The following is an 18,343-nucleotide window of genomic DNA, read 5'->3' as shown; positions in this document are numbered from 1 at the left end:
CAAGAACTGCTGCAACACCTTTTTAAAAAAAGCTCTCAGACTATATGGGCAGGCGGAGACTGCAAATAGGGCCGTAACAGTACAGAAGTGGGGATCATAGCCCTTTTTTTTTTTTTTTAGTAGATGGTGTAACCTTGAACGCGTTGGTAAGAGGGAGCGCCTCTGAACCCTGAATATTGAATTGTTGGTTGAGTTTCCATTCAAGTTGTCTGATGAAAGGTCACCTGTGTTTCTTGCCGACTGCATGTGATGTCATCAGTTCAGTTGATTCCGAGATAAAAACAAAACACCAACATTTCTCTGCCGCACTTTAACTTTGCAACAATTTGTTAACTGATTTATGTTTTCATGCATTAATTCATTCATTCCTGAATAATTTATACGCCAAAAAAATAGTTCCCCTTTGGGAAATAAAGTATCATCATCATCAAGTATCACATAATTACCATTTCATGTAATACATGATTTTGAATTAAGAGAGTTGTATGTTTTTTTTCAAGTTATTTTAAGGTATCTACAAGCATTTACTTGCAAGATGTCAAATATTTGTTGCATTTAACTACTATGAATACTTAGATACAAAAGAAAATTAAATCGAGACCAGTTTGGGTTGTTGGGGTGTTGCCCTTAACACCACTACTTTCTAAAGAAATCTAAAGGCTTCAAGCAATGCTATCAAAATTCCAGAAATATATGTGCAAACATAATCACTATATTGTGTAAAGTCAAAGTGTGAGAGGGTAAGCATTCGGTGAATCGAGCTGGCCTCGCAGGTCAATTTTTGCTCCTTAAAGTAGCTTTTACTCCAGAGAAGTCCAGTGTGTTACCTGTAAACACTAATCCCAAACCAGCAACCTACTGCAGTCATGGTGCTAGATTTTCCTATATCTAAAATGAAGGTACATCACCAACTGTACAGCAAACATAAAAGGATCGATGTAGAATAACTCAGTATGAGAGAGAATCTTTTAAAGTGCTCATAAGCAACAGTCCTCCAAGCTTTCTGAGGATCTTTAACAGTTTTTCTTTGGACATTGGCTGTTGTTTTTCCCCTTCATTTTCAGTCCAGTCTTTGTATCTGACCCTTTTCATCGTTTGTTTGTGAAGCTGCTGAACACTGACCTTATGACTTATTCGAGCAGCTACAAAGTCACCTAACTCAAGGGAAGGACCAGTGTTGTATCTACACCAAACAGACAACTTCGCAGAGAACCAATTTCAAATAGTATCTTTAGTTTGCTGAGACACATTGTTCCCATTTCTTTAGTTGCACCACCAAAAATCGTCAAAGATAACACAGTTTGACAGGCATGAAATTGAATTTTTACACAAACAAGGTGATTTCCAAAGAGCTATTAGCCAAAAACTTGGCATATTTCAGTATGGTGAGGAGTGTGTCTTTAAAAAAAAATTTAGGAAACAGGTGAAGTGGAGTACAAAAGAAGTGATAGACCTGGCACAGGACCTGAAAGATGCACCTGGCCTTTCAGCTGATCCAACTACTGTTCACTAAAGCTTCATCAGAAATGGTCATCTTCCAAAGAAGAGCTTTGGAATGTCCTTCAAGAAGCCTGGAGAACTATTCCTGCAGACAGACTTTAAGAAATAATGCTGCATTAGTCTGTCTGACTCTATTCCACACTCTAAAAGATCCAGTCAAACTCACGAGGCATTTAAAATAAAGCATGAGAACAATGAGTAATCTGGCCTGGTAAAAAAACATTGATGGAATGAAAGAAAAGAGTAATAATAATAAAAAAAAAAAATAGGCTCTCTAAGCTGATAGATGGGTCAAAAACGATTTTCATTTCCATAATCTTCCACATGAGGAGGTATTGGATTTAAACTGGAAGTTGTAGTTTGCAATCTGGCCACATGAGGATACTACAGTTCCAACCATCAAACTGCCTCACACCATGTGTAAAGTAGCAGAAGCTTATTGAGCAGCAGTGCAGCTACTGTTATGTGTTCAAGAGGATTAGCAGTAACTCTACAGCATCTCATCAAGAAATTGGGAAGCACTGCAAATCCACTTTAAAACTGCAGCGTTTAAAGTCTGACACATCAAGTCAGATCTCAAGTCATTTTCTTCCATCCCCCGTTTAAAATTCACAGTCGAAATGTCCTTCCAAAAAGCCCACATTCAGACATTGGTTGTTAGCCAGGACAGTTTGAGCTGCCCTGGCAGAGTACAGCGCACGTCGCTGAGAGCCAAAATTCCCCTGTCGACTTTGGCTCTGAAGCCTCCGCGAGAGGTAATTTGCAGAGTGTGACTGTGAATGGCAGCCGCGCGAGAAGACAAAGTGAGAAAGCGGCGGAGGAGGAGGAGCAGGAGCAGAGCGGAGGAAGGAACGAGAGAGGTCTAAATCAATGCCATCCACTTCAGCTCAGTGCCAAGAAAGACAGATGCTCTCTCTATCTGTGTGAGGGTGCACGCACATAGACACCCATCAATCGGGAGTTATTTTCCTTCCAGTCTATTTCTGCTTTGACCAATTTAATCCCGGATCAATTTAAGTCGCAGTGTACCACACACCGAGTCAAAATCAAATTAAACTCGAAATTAAATGCATATTGATCACAGCATCCAACCCCCTCGTCTGCACATTAAAGAGTTAAAGGACTCTGACACAGTCAATGCGAATGAATGTTGAGAGCACAGATGTAGTCTGGCAGATGTGGAGCCTTAGCAAGATCGTCATCAGAGACAAACGCCTCAATTACTGTCCTTTTTAAATGAGACACTTGAAGACAGTAGACTTGCAACAAGAGGATATAATCATTTATTCTGGGCTTGCTCCATATCTAAGCACTTGTCTAGACCTAGTTCTTTCTCAGTCTGAGCAACTCTCTGTGTGTGCACACATCAGGACCGTAATATCCCCTTTCCTTACCCTTTCATACCTGAGGCAAGGACTGGCTGACCCCTGAAAATCTGAAACACTATCTCTAGAAGTTTCTAAATGTATACACACAGCAAAGCTACAAAAATATCTGCCATGTTGTGCTTAGGGCATAAACTCGCTCTCGCTCATGAAACATGAGAAACAAGCGGCACTGTGTGCGGCCATAATTCATGGAATGTCAAACTCGGGTGTTAAAAATGCAACAAAAATAGACAAAGAGATTTTAAACATAGTCAAACATGTGACCTTTAAGCACGACATCTCTGTAATGTCAGCAAAAACAAAAAAGGGGGATAAAAAATAAAAAAAACAGAACTGTGCTGACCACAGCAGCAACAGTCTTACCTGCACCATCACTGTTTAGTCTGTTTTTCACTAAGAGCCTGGAACTGCTGGCAGGGAGCACTGAGACCTGTTGCAGAGACAAATTTGCATAGCCAGCATACTTTACCAGCATGCAGTCTTGGCTCTCCAGAAGCAGAAACACCCCACCTGTAACTGCTTCTGAACGGTCTGTGCCGGGGGGTTGAACACCACCGCCTCCTCGGTCTTCATCGCTCCTGCCGCCAGTCTCCCCGCCTCCTTTAACTCCTCAGTCCTCCTGCGCGCTCCGGCCCAAAGTTCTGCCACCTCCCGCCCTTTCCCCCATAACAAGTCGCTCTTCCCGGCTGCAGCTGCACGGATTGACTGCGGTTCTGGCTTTGCACCCACTGAAACCATCGTCTGAGAGACTTAATGATAGAGTTCCCCCCACCCTCCTCCTCCGTCACCTGCTGTAAGCTGGTGGGGGAAGGTGGGCAGCTGCTTTCACTGACCCACTGACATTTACAGTAGCACCAGATCACCCTGCATGTCATGCTAATTGCCACATGGTGTTGTCTACGCCTGACAGTCTTCTGCTAATTCACATCCACCGTGGAAATTTGTTTCTGTTTAACCCGAGCTAAATGCTCAACCCTCAAAATATAAGGATTAAGCATCATTTAAGCCGCTCAAGAAATCCACCAAAAAAAAAAAAGAAGTACTTTGTGAAACAGCATGTCCTGGAAATTCACCTTGCAGTCCTGCATGTATTCTGGTGCATATTTCCAATGCGATGTTGAGGCAAGATATTTTCAGTGCAGCTATAATGGGCTTTACAGCAGAGAGCTGTTCAGCTACCTAAAATATCACCACCTCTCCACCTACACTACCTACAGCGCATTTGAACCTACAGCTGAAATGCAAGATGCTTGGATAGCAAGAGGGTGTCGGCAGCCAGTTTTGGAAACCATCAGCAGCAGTCACAGTTAACAACATCCTCTCACAAAAGCCACTTCATTCAATTGTTCCAACATGGCCTTCCAAATGAGTGAGGAAATATCACAACGTCCCTGCAAGTGTGAAATCTAAATACAGGCAGTTGGCTTTCATGTAACCTTTTTAAGAGCACTCAAAGCCACTATGAAGCAGTTCTGCCTGCATGTCTCCCAGTGTCACCATTCATCATTGCCCTTTTCTGATTCATCTGTGCAAAACAACTGGATCAACATAAGTCATCAAAGAGAAACATCCACCTTCATACATGATGATACACTAAAAACTTTAATTTCTCCAGCTGCACTTACTGGTGAGTGTCACCCTGGTGTCAACACAAAGACCTTAAACTGCATTCACCAAGAACCTGACCTAAAGAAAATGGGACTGTTTGCTGTTTTTACAGCACAACGACACCAGGATTCATGTGCTCTGGTAACACTTGGCTTTATGTACTTTGGCTTTACTCTCATGTCTTTACACAGATTATTCCTGCGTTTCTGTCTGCATTGGCAAAGCTTTAACTCTTGGGGGAAACCCAGTCTTCCGTCACCAGATAAGCCTCGTGTTGTGTAAAGGTGTAAACATTACAGAGATAGTCGCGGTGCTTTGAAGTGGGATTGTATGAGATACTTGTCCTGAGTAAGTGTATTACCTACAGTGGATCACGGTTGCTTGCCCCCAGTTTGGAGAGGCAGACAAGAGGACTGTCATGAAAGCTCAGCAATGTGCTGCAGTAAAATGGGGTCGTCCGAAAAACATAACTTAGCCACCTCGAAAAGGCCCCTCATCTATCTTTGGTCTGGATATTTAAAAGTTCAAGATTCGCCTCCGTTATTTCTAACTACACAGGGTGTTAAAGGATTGCTGTCTAAAACCATAATTTTACTTCCCAGAACAAAGGAGTTGTCGGTCTACTGTTTACTGTGTGGCTATGATGTTTTAACATGTCGATTCTGATCAGAACTATCCTCTTAAAACACCAAAGGCAGCAATAGACCAGCAACTCCCATGTTCTGGTGTGGTGAAATTACTGTTTTCATCAATGGAATCTGGGGAAGAGGGAACTTTAATGGCATCAATTATTTGCCAGAGAAGGTTGATTGATGGCAGTTAAGGTGGAGAAAATATCATTTACACTAATATTGATTTTTTTTTTTTCCAGGTGAATGTGCTCACACGAGCTCATCTTTTACACGTGTTATTCAGTTTCTCATTTACACGAACCAAGTAATCTAATACTGGCCCAAGGCTCCGGAAACATGAGCATCCAGAAACAAGCAGATAGCATTAACAAGCCAATGGCCATAAATACCGACGCTGACACGCACAAACACATTCATCTACAAGCAAGCACATACATACCCAGACATCATCACAGTAAATTATCCCCCTTAGCTCCACAGGAGTCTGCAGTTTGAGGGTGTCAAAGTCAAGGTGCAACAGGAGCCTGACATTAATAATAACCATGGCACTGCCCCTGCTACTGCTAATGAATGCATCACATTAACACACATGTAACCTTGCATCACACCTACGCACACGCCCACTCATACGCTTCTACGAAATCAAGTCAAGAGAGAAAGCAGCATAACAATGAAGAAGTTCTGCGCCTCCCAAACAGCTTAAAATCTCAGCGTGCAGAAGCTTTTAGAGCCCGATATCTAAACACATGGAAATGCTGGTTGGGCCGCTAGGGTGCTAGCATTGTTAGCCTACACTTTTGGATTAACATATGTGCGAAGGGCAGGTGGGGGTTAGAGGAGAAGCCAAAACAGATTTCAGAGTCAAAGCTTTAAGCAATACTAAAGCTCAGCTGAGATGAGCAGTCGGACAATGAGTACAAAAGCCTTTTGAATAAACGATGAATGCGCAAGCCAGAGGGCAGGGGTAGTGGTTATTTCAGCATGATGAGCGTGCTGACCTCTCCAACTGCTCAACGCACGCACAACCACACAAAAAGATGTGCACGAACACACAGACAGAGAGACAGGTTATGTCAACCTTTCAGTTTGCGTTGTCCCTGTGTAGTGTTTGTTGGGGACAGCTCTGGAGGTCGACCAAACCGGAGACTGCTTTATGCATGCCCACCTGGTGTGTGCATAAACACACACACACATGCACACTCTCATACACACTTAGAAGGCAGAGCTGGGGGAGTCTGCCAAGCAGATGAAGTCTGATGTCAATCAAGTGTCAGGGACACAAGGGAGAAGGATATCAGGCTATGGTGAGACACTATAAATAACCCAGCCCACCTCGGTGATCAGGGTCACACACACATCACACATCCATAGTTCAGAGGATTGTGAGATGCATTTCCTGGGAACTTCACCTTAAACTTACCATGACCACGACTTTACTTAATGACACACTTACCCCAGACGAAGACTTGGGGTTTTATTAATTCATTCAATTTATGAGACTTTCTTTTTTGTATCCAAAAAAAAGACACAGTTTGAGTAATGCAAAACAGCCTAAAAAATGTTTTTAAAAAAAACATACACACACACACGTTCAATGAATTGATAGAGTAACATAAAGAAAAATAACAAGTCTTAAAAGGAAAAGAAAAAGACCTGAGTCACCCATTACAAATGTAAGCGTTTTGCAGGTCTCCTCTGATTTTTCAAACTACTGACTAACACAAAAATCACAAATTGGTTAGTTTGGATTCTCTGCATGCACACTGCAAGTTGGATTTAATGTAGGTGTTAAGTGACCCTGACTTCTGTGTGACATGAAACTACTTTCAATCACTTCCAGTGATGAGTTGTGACTTCAGCGCAGTCCTGGGATCTTATGTTCATGTAAGCACAATGTTTTTCAGTGTACCGACTGAATCGAAATCTTGAATTTTTCTGCATCACAGACCTTTTATATACAATCTCAATTGAAATAAAAGGTTTAAGAGCACCTTAAAGAGGCAGAGTTTCTTAGAGGTATAAAGTAACAAACTGCCTACAAAATTTTGGAGCAATTTAATCAAAAGAAGATCCAAAACTGTTGAGGAGCAAGAATCCTATATCAAGGATGAGACAAAATATTTCTCCCAGAAGTTCAACAGTTGGTCTCCCCGTTCTTTAGTTGTGGTTTTTTAAAGTCATATTCTTCATGAAATAGTGAAATGTCTCACTTTTCAGCATTTGATATGTTTTCCATGTCTTGATATTGTGAATGAAATATTGCTTTACAGCTATCACATCAGGTCATTGCATTCTCTCATTGTCTACACTTTACATATCTTCCCAACCTCTTTGGAATTAGGTTTGTTTGAGGAGTTTTGTTTCCTGTTACTGAGCTCATTGCATGTGAAACAGTTTTTCTTTAAATAGTACCTGTCGATTACAACTACGAGCGAGGCTCAAATGTCTGTCTAAGTACAAACTATAACACAATTGTTCTATTATTGACCTACTTTTATACTGAAACACAACAAGATGTGGCAGACTGAGGATGTACTTTTAAAAGTGCAACTTTCCTTAGACTGAGTGTAGAATTCAAGATAAACCGTGACACAATCAGGATATACTATAGTAATAGTGGCTTGATATACAGAAGATAAAGTGGCAGGCAAAGGCTCGGGGTTGAAAATTGTTTTTCTGGGCACAACCAAGTGAGGAAAGCTGTGAGACAAGCTAAAAAATCAATCCACACCTATGCTTAACATTTGGGGAGCTGATCTTTTCACGTCAGTCCGCACCGTTCATTCTGCAATGCTTCCCTGTTTGATTGTAAAAAGTTCCTTTTTAACTTAAGCACTCCACAGCACTTGTCTCCAAAATGTATCAGAATTGTTTAAATGTTAATTTGCAATGTTCTGACACTGGATTTTACACAGAAGAAGAGTGTACCACAACTTCAGAGTCTGATACAAATGTATGAAGGTCAAACATATATGATTTGCCTTTCTAACAATCTTATGAGCAGTTCTCCTTGAAAGTTTCTTGGCCTTCTAGACTTCAACTTGACCATAACTTTAACTTACTATAGATGCAAATGTATAATATCACATGTTTCAACACATTAAGGTTTCATTTCATGGAACAGAAGCTTTGGATCGGATGGCATGGGATCGGAGAGGAGAGAAGCCTCTGCTTCGGCTGATTCAGGTCAGATGAAGATGTGGAACAAAGGGTTTTCCTAACGCATGCAAACCCTTTATGACCAATTTCTTTTTACAGAGCAGAGGCCCCCAGCACAGCAAAATCAGCTACCATAGCAACATGCACTACACATCTCAGCACCCATCATCATTATCATCATTATGATCATCATCATCAACATCATCATTATCATCATCAATGGTGCTTTGTAGCAAGAGGAGAAACAAAAGGGAACATGCCACTACAGTTAGTCTTGTCTTTTCTACGGAGGCTCATGCAAACAAAACAGAAGAAGAGAGGAGATGAAGTCTAAGAAAAGACTTGGCACGACGATGTAGTTATGTCATGTGTGGAGTCATTCGCTGCGTTCATCCCTGTTCCTGCTGACAAGCCACCTCCACCTGAGCGCATGGCAGCAGGCCGCAGAGGAGAGATGCGGTGTGACTGTGTGAAAGCGGCCATTAGGAAAAAGGGAAGAAAAAGAAAAAGGAGAGGGGGAGGTGTTGAAAACATAAGGGAAGAGGAAGTCATACTTTGGGCAACGGCGTTTCAGATGACCGGACTTTCTTGGGAGATATCTGTGAAGAGAGCAAGAGAATTATTTTCTTGTTTCCCCCTCTTCAGAGATATCTCCTGTGGCATATTGCTGTTCTGTGTTGTATAACTTTGACTGACTTTTTCGGGTTTTCCAGTTATCAGTACCCGTTAGTGGCTTCTTTGCTTTTTTTTATATCTGCGCTTTCATTCGCAAAAAAATGTGTTTGAAAGCTTCTTGACAAAGCTCTCTTAATATATTACCTAAGTGAACAGAAGTGGTGTAAGCAAGTGTTGTATTGCAACACGAGCGTGACAAACGGGCCAACATTAGAAAGCTAGAGGGCAGTGGCCCTCTGCGAGGTCAGAGTTTGGGTCACACATGCAGTATGATGGGACCACAGACAGTACACTGAAAGAGAATGAATGACGCACTTTAAGCTGTGACCCTGTAAAGAACCATTGGACTCATTACATCCTCTAGTATGTACAGGTAAGGCCATCAGTGTACAGAATAGTGCGTTCTGCTACAACCCAGAGACAGGTGAACAAAAAGGTCAGGTTGCAATTTAGATAGAATTAGCCACTGACTACTATCAGCGGATCGAATGCGTCAAAGCGCTAAGAACCACCAATAAACAACAACACATCAAAGGAGACACTCAGAGAGAAGAGGAGACACAAATTCACAGGGGAGTTACAGAGAATTCACGCAGCCGACTCAGAGGAGGAAACATCAGCTGGCAGTTTGGTTTCTGGTAACAATTCAATGAAAAACATTAATTCAGATACACTCTTTAAAACCACATTAAACAACTTTGGACAGGTAAGAGTGACGCAGACAGTAATAAACATCAGAAGTACACATCGTCTTATAGCTCGTGTGAGTCATGTTTGACAAAACTAGCAAAATGACTAAATGTTTTTCACACTCACAGGCCTCTGAGTTTTGAGCACTTTCTTTTTTTTCTTTTCTTATTGATTGGTCCATAACCTCAGCAAAGGCCAGGTCTGTGTAATGGTGTGATTTCACTATCATTTGCCTAAAATGACAAAAACATATTGGTTGCTATATCCGCTATATCTATAATATGTCCCTATCAGCACTGTCAAGTTAAAAGGTAAAAGGAGCCAAAGGAGCAGAGTTAGTCAGACAGTTAACCTGTGGAAGCAAGCAGAAGCTGCAGGTCACAGCGTATCAGACCAAAATAAGTGTTGAAGCAGGGAAACCCTGTGTAACTTTAACCATTATCTTTCTTCGTCTTATTTCCTCTATCGAAAGTTATTTGGTTTTTCTTTCGCTGCAAGTGAGTTTGGCACGAGGGAGTCATTCAGTTTTATTTACCACAAAATTGTTTAATGCAGTCTTAAAGCAATGAAAAAAAAATGTAAACAACATATATAACTACAATTTCAGACAGGATTGGGACATTTGAATCGTGTGAGGTGGCCAGATGGTGTGGAGAATTGTCTATTTCTCCTCTGAGGGAACAGTGGAACAGGTGGAGAGTGAAGGAGTGAGAAGCAAAGAACGCTGAGGAGATGCACACCGACACAGAGTGAGAACGCAAAGGCAGAAAAGTGAAAGGAGGGCTGAGAGGGATCTAAGATCATACAGACAGAGAGAGCGTGAGCGTGGAGACGGAGGTATGATGAGCAAGAAGAGGAGGCAAGAAAAGAGGGGTGAGAAATAGACTGGACGTGTTAATGAATTGTCGTCTGTGCTCGGGCCAGATGCTCTCTGTCTATTTGCTCTCTACCTTCATTGGTGCCAGCTGGATGGGGGTGATGTAAGAGGGGTCCACCATGGGCTTGGGGCGGTTGGCAGTGTCCGCCAGCAGGCTCTGCCATTGCTGCGGCAGCCCGGTGAACTTCTGCTCCCGCGGGTCGAAGCCCGTGTGGACCCGGTGCTCAAAGTTAGACGGAGCTGAGATCTCCAGCCGTTTCTTCTTCTTCCCAAACATGCTGGAAAAGCCTGGCAAACCTGGCAACCCAAAGGAGATTTAGTTAACCTTACTGACACACTTCAAAGACATAATCAAAACGCACTACTGCATTATGACTGAATGTGAATACATTGAAGACCAAGGCCGCGCGTGACACTACATCAGGTTAAGTGGGTGCAGATGTGTATTTTGGATCTATTTTGTTCTCATCTCCATCAAACGTATGTTCCTTTGAAAATACAGCAACACCTGACATCTGTTTTACTGCACAAGCCAGTAAATGCATAAAGTTTTGCCATTTAATCAACAGAGGTACCCCTCAGTTGTGGGGGTTAAACTTTATCATGCATTAACCTCATCATCACGTTGTTTTCATCCAAAAAAATGGACGTAATTACCTGATTGAATCGCATAAGGCTAATGTCATGCAATAGCTTCTTTCTCCAGCACATGAGAATGCAACAGATGAAGTTTGTGAACATGCACCAACAAAAGCTGCCTAAAAATGCCTCAGGATCTTTCACAATCAGCTCCTTTAAACTGAAATATCTGCCGACGTTTCGTATTGTGTCACTCTTTATCCACGCTGCCTCACCATAAACTCGCCGCCGCAGGACAAAAACAGGGAAAGCACGAGAAAAAAAAAAGAAGAACAAGTGTCTTTTCTTATGTAACATACAGAAGGAAAAGACAGCTAATGCACCGAAGCAGAGACAAAGATGGAAAGAAATGCGAAGTTAGGATTATATATTCAGGCAGCTGCACATATTTACAGCCTTCTTTTCAAAGCAGCAAAAGATGACTGGAAAAAAATGACACATTTCACGTATAGGTGCGGGCTACTCCTCTGTCTTCATCAGTTAGGCAGCTACAAGTTCTGGAGTTGATTCCATATATGGTATTTGTATTTGGAAGCGGTTGCCGTGAACCCACATGCGGCAACAGCAAAACAAATCCATCAGAAAGATAGCAGGAACATTAGGAGGGGCCAGTTCAACAGTGTGGTGCATTTTCTTAAAGGAAAACAAAGAACAAGGGGAACACATCCTCCACAGATCTGATTCATTAGTGTTTATTGATGATGTGGCAGAGGACAGAAGCAGCGGGATGAATTCTGAAGTGTACAGGGATATAGCGTCTGCAACAAGCAGAAGTTGAATATTCTCAAATGCCCAAGTCAGTATTGAGCTACTGAAGGCAAAATTAAAGTCAGAAAAACCCTGCTAAAGTATCACAAAGAAGAGTTCTTTGTTGGTGTCCATGGCTTCAAGACTTCAGGCAGTCACAGTCTGTAGAGGATTCTTGACAGACATTTTAAATTAGAAAAATGAATGTTTGATTATGTTAAACTTGTTTCGTTAAATATGAGCCCCTGTGGATACAAGTCTGCGCTTAAGCTCCTAAAGGTTTCAAATTGTTTTCTCAAGCAAGGTTTGCACTTCAACTGTGTTGTCAAATGTCTTATTTCAAATCTACTCCTGCGACACGGAGAAAAAAGTGTCACTTCCCACGTATCTGCAGACCTAACTGTACGTTTCAGTGATTTTTAACACTATGCAGCTATAATCAGAGGCACACCATGCATGGAAGCTCCTGTTTGTGCTTTTGGGAGCTCTGTGAAAGTAACATTGTGATACTGGTGGTTTGGGTATTTGCACAATGTCCAGTCACAGGAACAAAATGTCAAACTGCTGTTGGTGCATTTGTCAATGGAGCCTATTGTGCCAGTGTTCTCTAGGAGGCATTGTCCTCTGAGAACAACAGCACACCCCACCTTATTTTCCATCTCCCTCTATGTTATGGCTTTAGATAACGTTTCCTGTGCCAGTTGATACCCCTCATTAATGCATCTACATAAACATAATGTGGAAATATCACTTACACCAACACAGGGGAAGAAATCAACTAGCACTGTTGCAGATTTTAAAGAGCACATAGCACCTTTCTGTGCTTTAGGACGAATAGAAGTTACAGGCAACTCAAATACTCCAAATAAGACATAATCTAAAATCATATTCAGTAAGCTGTTCAGATTTGGATTTCCACGTCACACTCCCAACTCAGAGTACAAAGATCTGACCTCCTTCTCTGTATATTATTCAAATTCAAATTGAAATTCCATTCTGATTGTTGTAGCTTATTGGTGCTACATAAAAATGATTTTGCTCCGTCCTTTTGCCTTGTTATTGGAAGCAAATTCTCATCAGCAGTTATATAGGTAATTTAAAAAAGAAATTCAATTCAAGTCAATTTCATTTATATAGCGCTAAATTGCAACAAATGTCACCTCAAGGCACTTCAAAGATACAATCCAATTCAAGCCAATTAGAATCCAGTTTATTGTAATGCAATCATAATCCAATAAAATTCAATTCATTACATTCTAAATCAGTCAAATTCATACATACAGAGACAATCTTTTTTTTTTTTTAAAGTAGCCAAGCTAAGGAAAAGATGACTGGATTGAACCCAACCTTTTCCTCGATCCAATCTCCCAACCTGAGTGTGCACGAGGCGACTGTGGAAAGAAAAAAAACTCCCTTTTAACGGGAAGAAACCCCTGGCAGAACCAGACTCAGGAAGGGTGGCCATCCGTCTCGACTAGAGAAAAGAGATAATAATGCTCTTCCGGGTCTTTGGTCAACAACAAGACGAACTCAGCGATAGTGAGGCCACAGATTTATGGAGCCGATTTGTGAAATGAGAGGAATTGTTTTGTATTTTGACTGGAATATAAACCTCCCAGCTTGCAATTACCTTCTGTGATGCTGTGTTTAAACAACCAGAGCTATTTCAAAACAGGACTTGGCATTATATTCCTTTTCAGGGAAATTTAAAGTGCCAAAAAGAGGAATGGGGAACTGTCCATAGAAAAAAACTTCAGACGAGGGAACAGTAAGTACTTGAGTATCAAACTTACATCTAAGTATTTCAGTTTTGGTGGCTGTTAGTCTGAGCTTGGTTTGCTGTGTGTACTAATGTGAGCTCTCTATTGTATGCTCCGTCATATGGTATTAATGTGATTCAGAGGTTACCCAGCTCTATCAATCTCAGAATAGCAGACGCCGCAGGGAAGAGGGGCAGAGCGGAGTGAGCGGGTCACTCCAGGTCCTAAAACATGTATGTAAACAATATGAATAGAGGTGGAAATTAATGGTGGGAAAAGGAGATACAAAGCAGTCATAGACAAAAACAAAGAATTTTTTTCAGCTTGTCCATAACAAGCTGAATATCAGCCAATATCAATGTTAGGCAAACAAAATGTGCAATTCATTTCTTACACTTTTGCTCCTTTGTTTTTGGTTCTCAACAAGCTGAAAAAAGACACTCAAAAAATCTTGGATATTGCTATTATTAGTGCCAGTAAACGCTGCTACAAGATATGCAGACAGAGAAAGATTACAGTAAGACAGTAAGATGTTTGATTTTCAAAATGCCTATAAACAGACGTGAGGGTCGCTAACTAAAAGGCATTCGTTAAATCTGCATGGCAGCATGCTAAATCAGCTGTTACTTGTGAGAATGACTGACTCTTTGACTTGGCTGAGCCTCCCCAACAGAGGCAGCGACGGAAGTCACCAAAGAGTCTATTTCTAAATGTAACTTTAAACAGACAAGGCAAAAATGTAATCATGGAAATCTTTCTCAGTCATTTCCTTTGCTGCTCAGCAGGAGAGCCAGCCAGACCCAAATTAGTGGCCTCAAACAGGAAAGATGGAGAGATAGATTGATGGGGGATCAACAAAGGTGGGGGGTTGATGAGGGCAGAGTGTGAGAGCAGAGGAGGAGCACGGGGGAGAGGTTACAGAGGCATCTAAAAAAAGAAAAAAAAGACAAAAATGTGGGGAAGCATTCGGGTTTATGCGATGCATACAATGAAGCACGAGATTAACAAACTTTTATGCAGCACATGGCTGCTTTTAGAGAATTCACTACTGAACCAAAAAGGTGTTACGGCACAGATGGAACCCTCATCTCACAGGCATGTTCACACAACTCAACTTCAAGCATGCATTGAGTCATTTGTGAGTACAAATATATTTCAGCAAAAACAAAAGGTAGAGAGGATTTATGTAAACTCCAAACATTAACCACTAAAATGATAAGCCACGTATGAATCAGAGGGAAATCACATCAAAGTGCATAATAACCCTGAAGGTACACATCGAGTAGCTTAAAGATGACTTATTTGTGAAGCTCTAACATAATCCATCCAAAGGAAAACACAACTTTAACACTCTCCACAGGTATCTCTTGACAAATCCTTTACCCTTAAGTTTTCCATTGCGTCCACAGCCAAGAAGCTCCCAGAGCATGTGACGCAGACGTGTCACCAACCCCTTCTACTGTTGGCTGATGTCCACTCAAACACCCAGAGATCCACCCGAGGTTTCTGACCTGGTCGCTATTTTTAGAGCGTGCACACAAGGTGGCTTCTTCTAAGTGAAACACATACTGATTAAAAACGACACAAAATAAAGTCAATAAACACAAGGATGCTGCTGGAAAACAGCCTCCGGGAGGGGAAGATTCTTCTTTAACGATACGTCCTGCAGTCATCGCAGTAAATCAGGACTTAACAGTGTGTTGATAGAAGTGTTGAGCTGAACCATCAGCTGGCATGGTGCAACAGCTGAAGCCCTTGTTACCTTAGAACAACAAAAATATTATAATGATCATTTAAGAATATGTTCTAAAGACAAATCCGGCTAAAGAACTGACCTGACTTGTGGTGGATTTTAAAGCACACGTAAGTGTGTGTGTGTGTGTGTGTGGGATATCTGTACGTCAGTTCTGCATGCACACATTCCCTCCCCCTCTTTACTCAACTTCCTATCCATGACTCTCAGTAACTAAAGCCTGGTGCACACTGTGATTCTTAGCCATTCCAGATGAAAGATGACAAATGTGAAAGAATTTCAGGGAGGCCTTTGATCGTAGTGCTACGTTGAACAGTTCGAAAATTTCGAAAACCACAGCTGCCACGGTGTTGCCGCCAAAGACAACCAAAGATGAATTTCTGACAGTGTCAGAAAATTTGGAATGATCATCCTGCCGTGTCTCTGCTTCTCTGACCAACATCTCTTAATCAACCGAACCTGAACCGAGTTCATGGAGCCTCAGTGAGCCAAATGTAACTTTTGAAATTCCAAAAAAAGAAGCAAATCAAACCGAGCTGTGGCAGCACAAGTCTGTACGACGTGTAATCGACCCATACCATGACTGCGCAAAGACACAAGATAGAGGAAAATAAAGAAGGAATTACAACTCCTAAGTAGCAAACCAGTGAACATTAACACACTGTAGTAAACAGGACAGTCATTTTTCCATCTTCCAGCTCATAAAGCTTACTTTAGATCACTGAGACGCTTAGAATCTGTGTTCATCTTCACAGTCAAAGCACAGATTCAGCAAGTGCCTTGATCATACATTCTGCCCACATGAGACAGGATGTCGTAAACAAGATCTTCAGACACCCGTTACACTTATGCGATGTCTAAGATCTCACGACGTGGAGCTGCCTTCACTCAAAATAGTGGGCAGTAAAATGGCTTTTCATCAGCATTATCACTGCCGGCCAAGTATAATCAATCAAACTGTTTATTTCCATATGAAAAGGGCCATGTGACCAGGCCACGTGACAGTATGGCTGCATTCAAAAGTATCTTCCTTCTCTTTCTCAATTAATGGTATGGTTTGTGTTAAAGAAAAACGAACCTTACTGCAGTGTTGCGTCTTCACATAGGTGCCCCTGCATCATCTCTAATGCTGGTTTTGGAACTATGCACAGGCAACAAGTCGGATGATCCCTTTTCCCCTCAGTCCAGCGGGGACGATATCCAATATTTTTGTAAATAATTAAACATTTTGATGCATCAGACAACAGGATCAATCTCAAACTCGTCCCCCCAAACACTGAAAATAAGTTGACACCAAAACAAAGGCAGAAAACACAAATTTCATGGCAATAATCTTCTTATTTTTGGACAAAAAAAAAAAGCTCCGGGGAGGGAGCACTCAGTTCTGTGAACAAAGGAGGCAACAAACAAACCCAAACTTCAGGATTCAGCCGCAGTTACTCCCTGATCTGTCGACACAATCAGTCACGTGTGTGATTATACCACGTCTTCTCTGAATCCTTCTGCTCCTGGAGGAGCTGCTGCAACGAGCAAAGGAAAAAAAAAAAAAGCTTCTTGATGCGTGGGGGTGGATATCGGTTATGGAATAACATATAGCTCGGGATTAACGGCCTCGCTGTTTGTTCTATAATTGGGTATTGCACTTTGCTAAGGTGATCTGAAAGAGGATAGCCGGGAGGACATCGGTGAGTGGGTGTCAACAGAGGTGTTCCTGTGGGTTTTAACTATACTGCATTTTTTTGTCCAGTTCTCACAGTATGTATCATATATGATGAAACAATAATCTATTTTAGAATGAGGATCTTTCATTTTTAAACTTTCCATCTTTATTCCTAATAGACTGAACCTCTATGCCACGATCTCTTTATACCTAATTATGTAACTTTAATGTCACCATATAACCTATTTTTTAAGAGATATTCCTCCAGGTGTTCATTGTAGAATTAAAAAGCCTTTTTTGTGGGATAGTTTTTAGGTTGCTGTTATCGATTTAATCAGCCAACAACACCCACATCTGTTTAACAGAGATAATCTGCTGCTTTCAAGGTACAACCACTATAGCCATCACTATTAACAGAATCTATAACAGTAAATCAGCTCCACAAAACTTCACTGAACTTCTGTTTCTTTAGAGATTGAATGTTTTAAGTGCGCCATCTTGCACCTGTGGTCTATAAGCAGCCGAAGAGAAGGCGGTGACCCCTGACCTAGATGAGATTATTAAAGGCTCGTAGGGCTTAAGTCGCGTAGGCCAAACTCAGCTGCGAGGATACACAACAACAAACGCTCACCCACGCACACGCCGCTGAATGCATGGAAGACAGCCGACGGAGACGCACGTTTATGCGCTTGCCCAGTTCAAACTTACTCCTGCAAAACTTTGAGCAACTCTTTCACAGCAGTCCAAACAGGTTTGAACTGTTCTTAACCTGCTTACTGCACAACTTCTCCTGGCTGCCACATAGGCACCTCTTGAAGCTTAATTTAAGGGCAGATTGTAAAGCACTTTGTGAAATTCACACTAAGATTTGCAACCCCATCATTCTGGCTGTGACGCTGGAGTGAGCTGTGACTGTCTGGAACTCCGTGTACTGTGTGAGAAACACATATATCCTATAACTTTGTGATGTTCGCCGGTGGAAAAAAAATATAAAACATTTTTTTCTCCCATATCTGAATTTCCAAACAGATTCAAAACTACTGAAAGCTCGGCAAACAGAGACTTTCCGAACAGCTGTGAGGCTGCAGTGGAAATGTATGTCATCATGGTTTAGTACAGTACAACTGAAGCAGGCCAGCCTGTGCTGGAAAGCCCACCATACCTGCGTGCGCTGTATGTGTTAAATAAGAGGCAACTCCATGCGTGGATATTTAATATTAACAGGGAAATGCACACAAAGGGGTCATTAAAACAC

General features: G+C 41.6%; 1 protein-coding gene across 3 annotated transcripts in view; it reads right to left on the bottom strand.

Annotated features, from left to right (window-relative positions):
* pak5 (p21 protein (Cdc42/Rac)-activated kinase 5) overlaps positions 1-18,343 on the bottom strand; it is a 67,256-nt gene that overhangs the window by 26,699 nt on the left and 22,214 nt on the right. For 2 of the 3 annotated variants that reach the window (XM_072362311.1, XM_072362309.1), the window contains exons 2-3: positions 10,603-10,826; positions 8,842-8,886 (exon numbers count right to left, since the gene is read on the bottom strand). In XM_072362311.1, the coding sequence (XP_072218412.1) occupies positions 8,842-8,886; positions 10,603-10,806 (249 nt within the window). In that variant the 5' untranslated portion in view covers positions 10,807-10,826. The remainder of the gene's footprint in view (positions 1-8,841; positions 8,887-10,602; positions 10,827-18,343) is intronic. The other variant, XM_072362310.1, reaches the window with a different exon arrangement.

Source organism: Leuresthes tenuis, unplaced genomic scaffold, assembly GCF_036924035.1.
Source record: "Leuresthes tenuis unplaced genomic scaffold, fLeuTen1.0.hap1 SCAF_13, whole genome shotgun sequence".
NCBI classification, from domain to species: Eukaryota; Metazoa; Chordata; class Actinopteri; order Atheriniformes; family Atherinopsidae; genus Leuresthes; species Leuresthes tenuis.
Note: the sequence above shows the minus strand (reverse complement) of the source record. Positions and strands in the feature narration are given on the sequence as shown.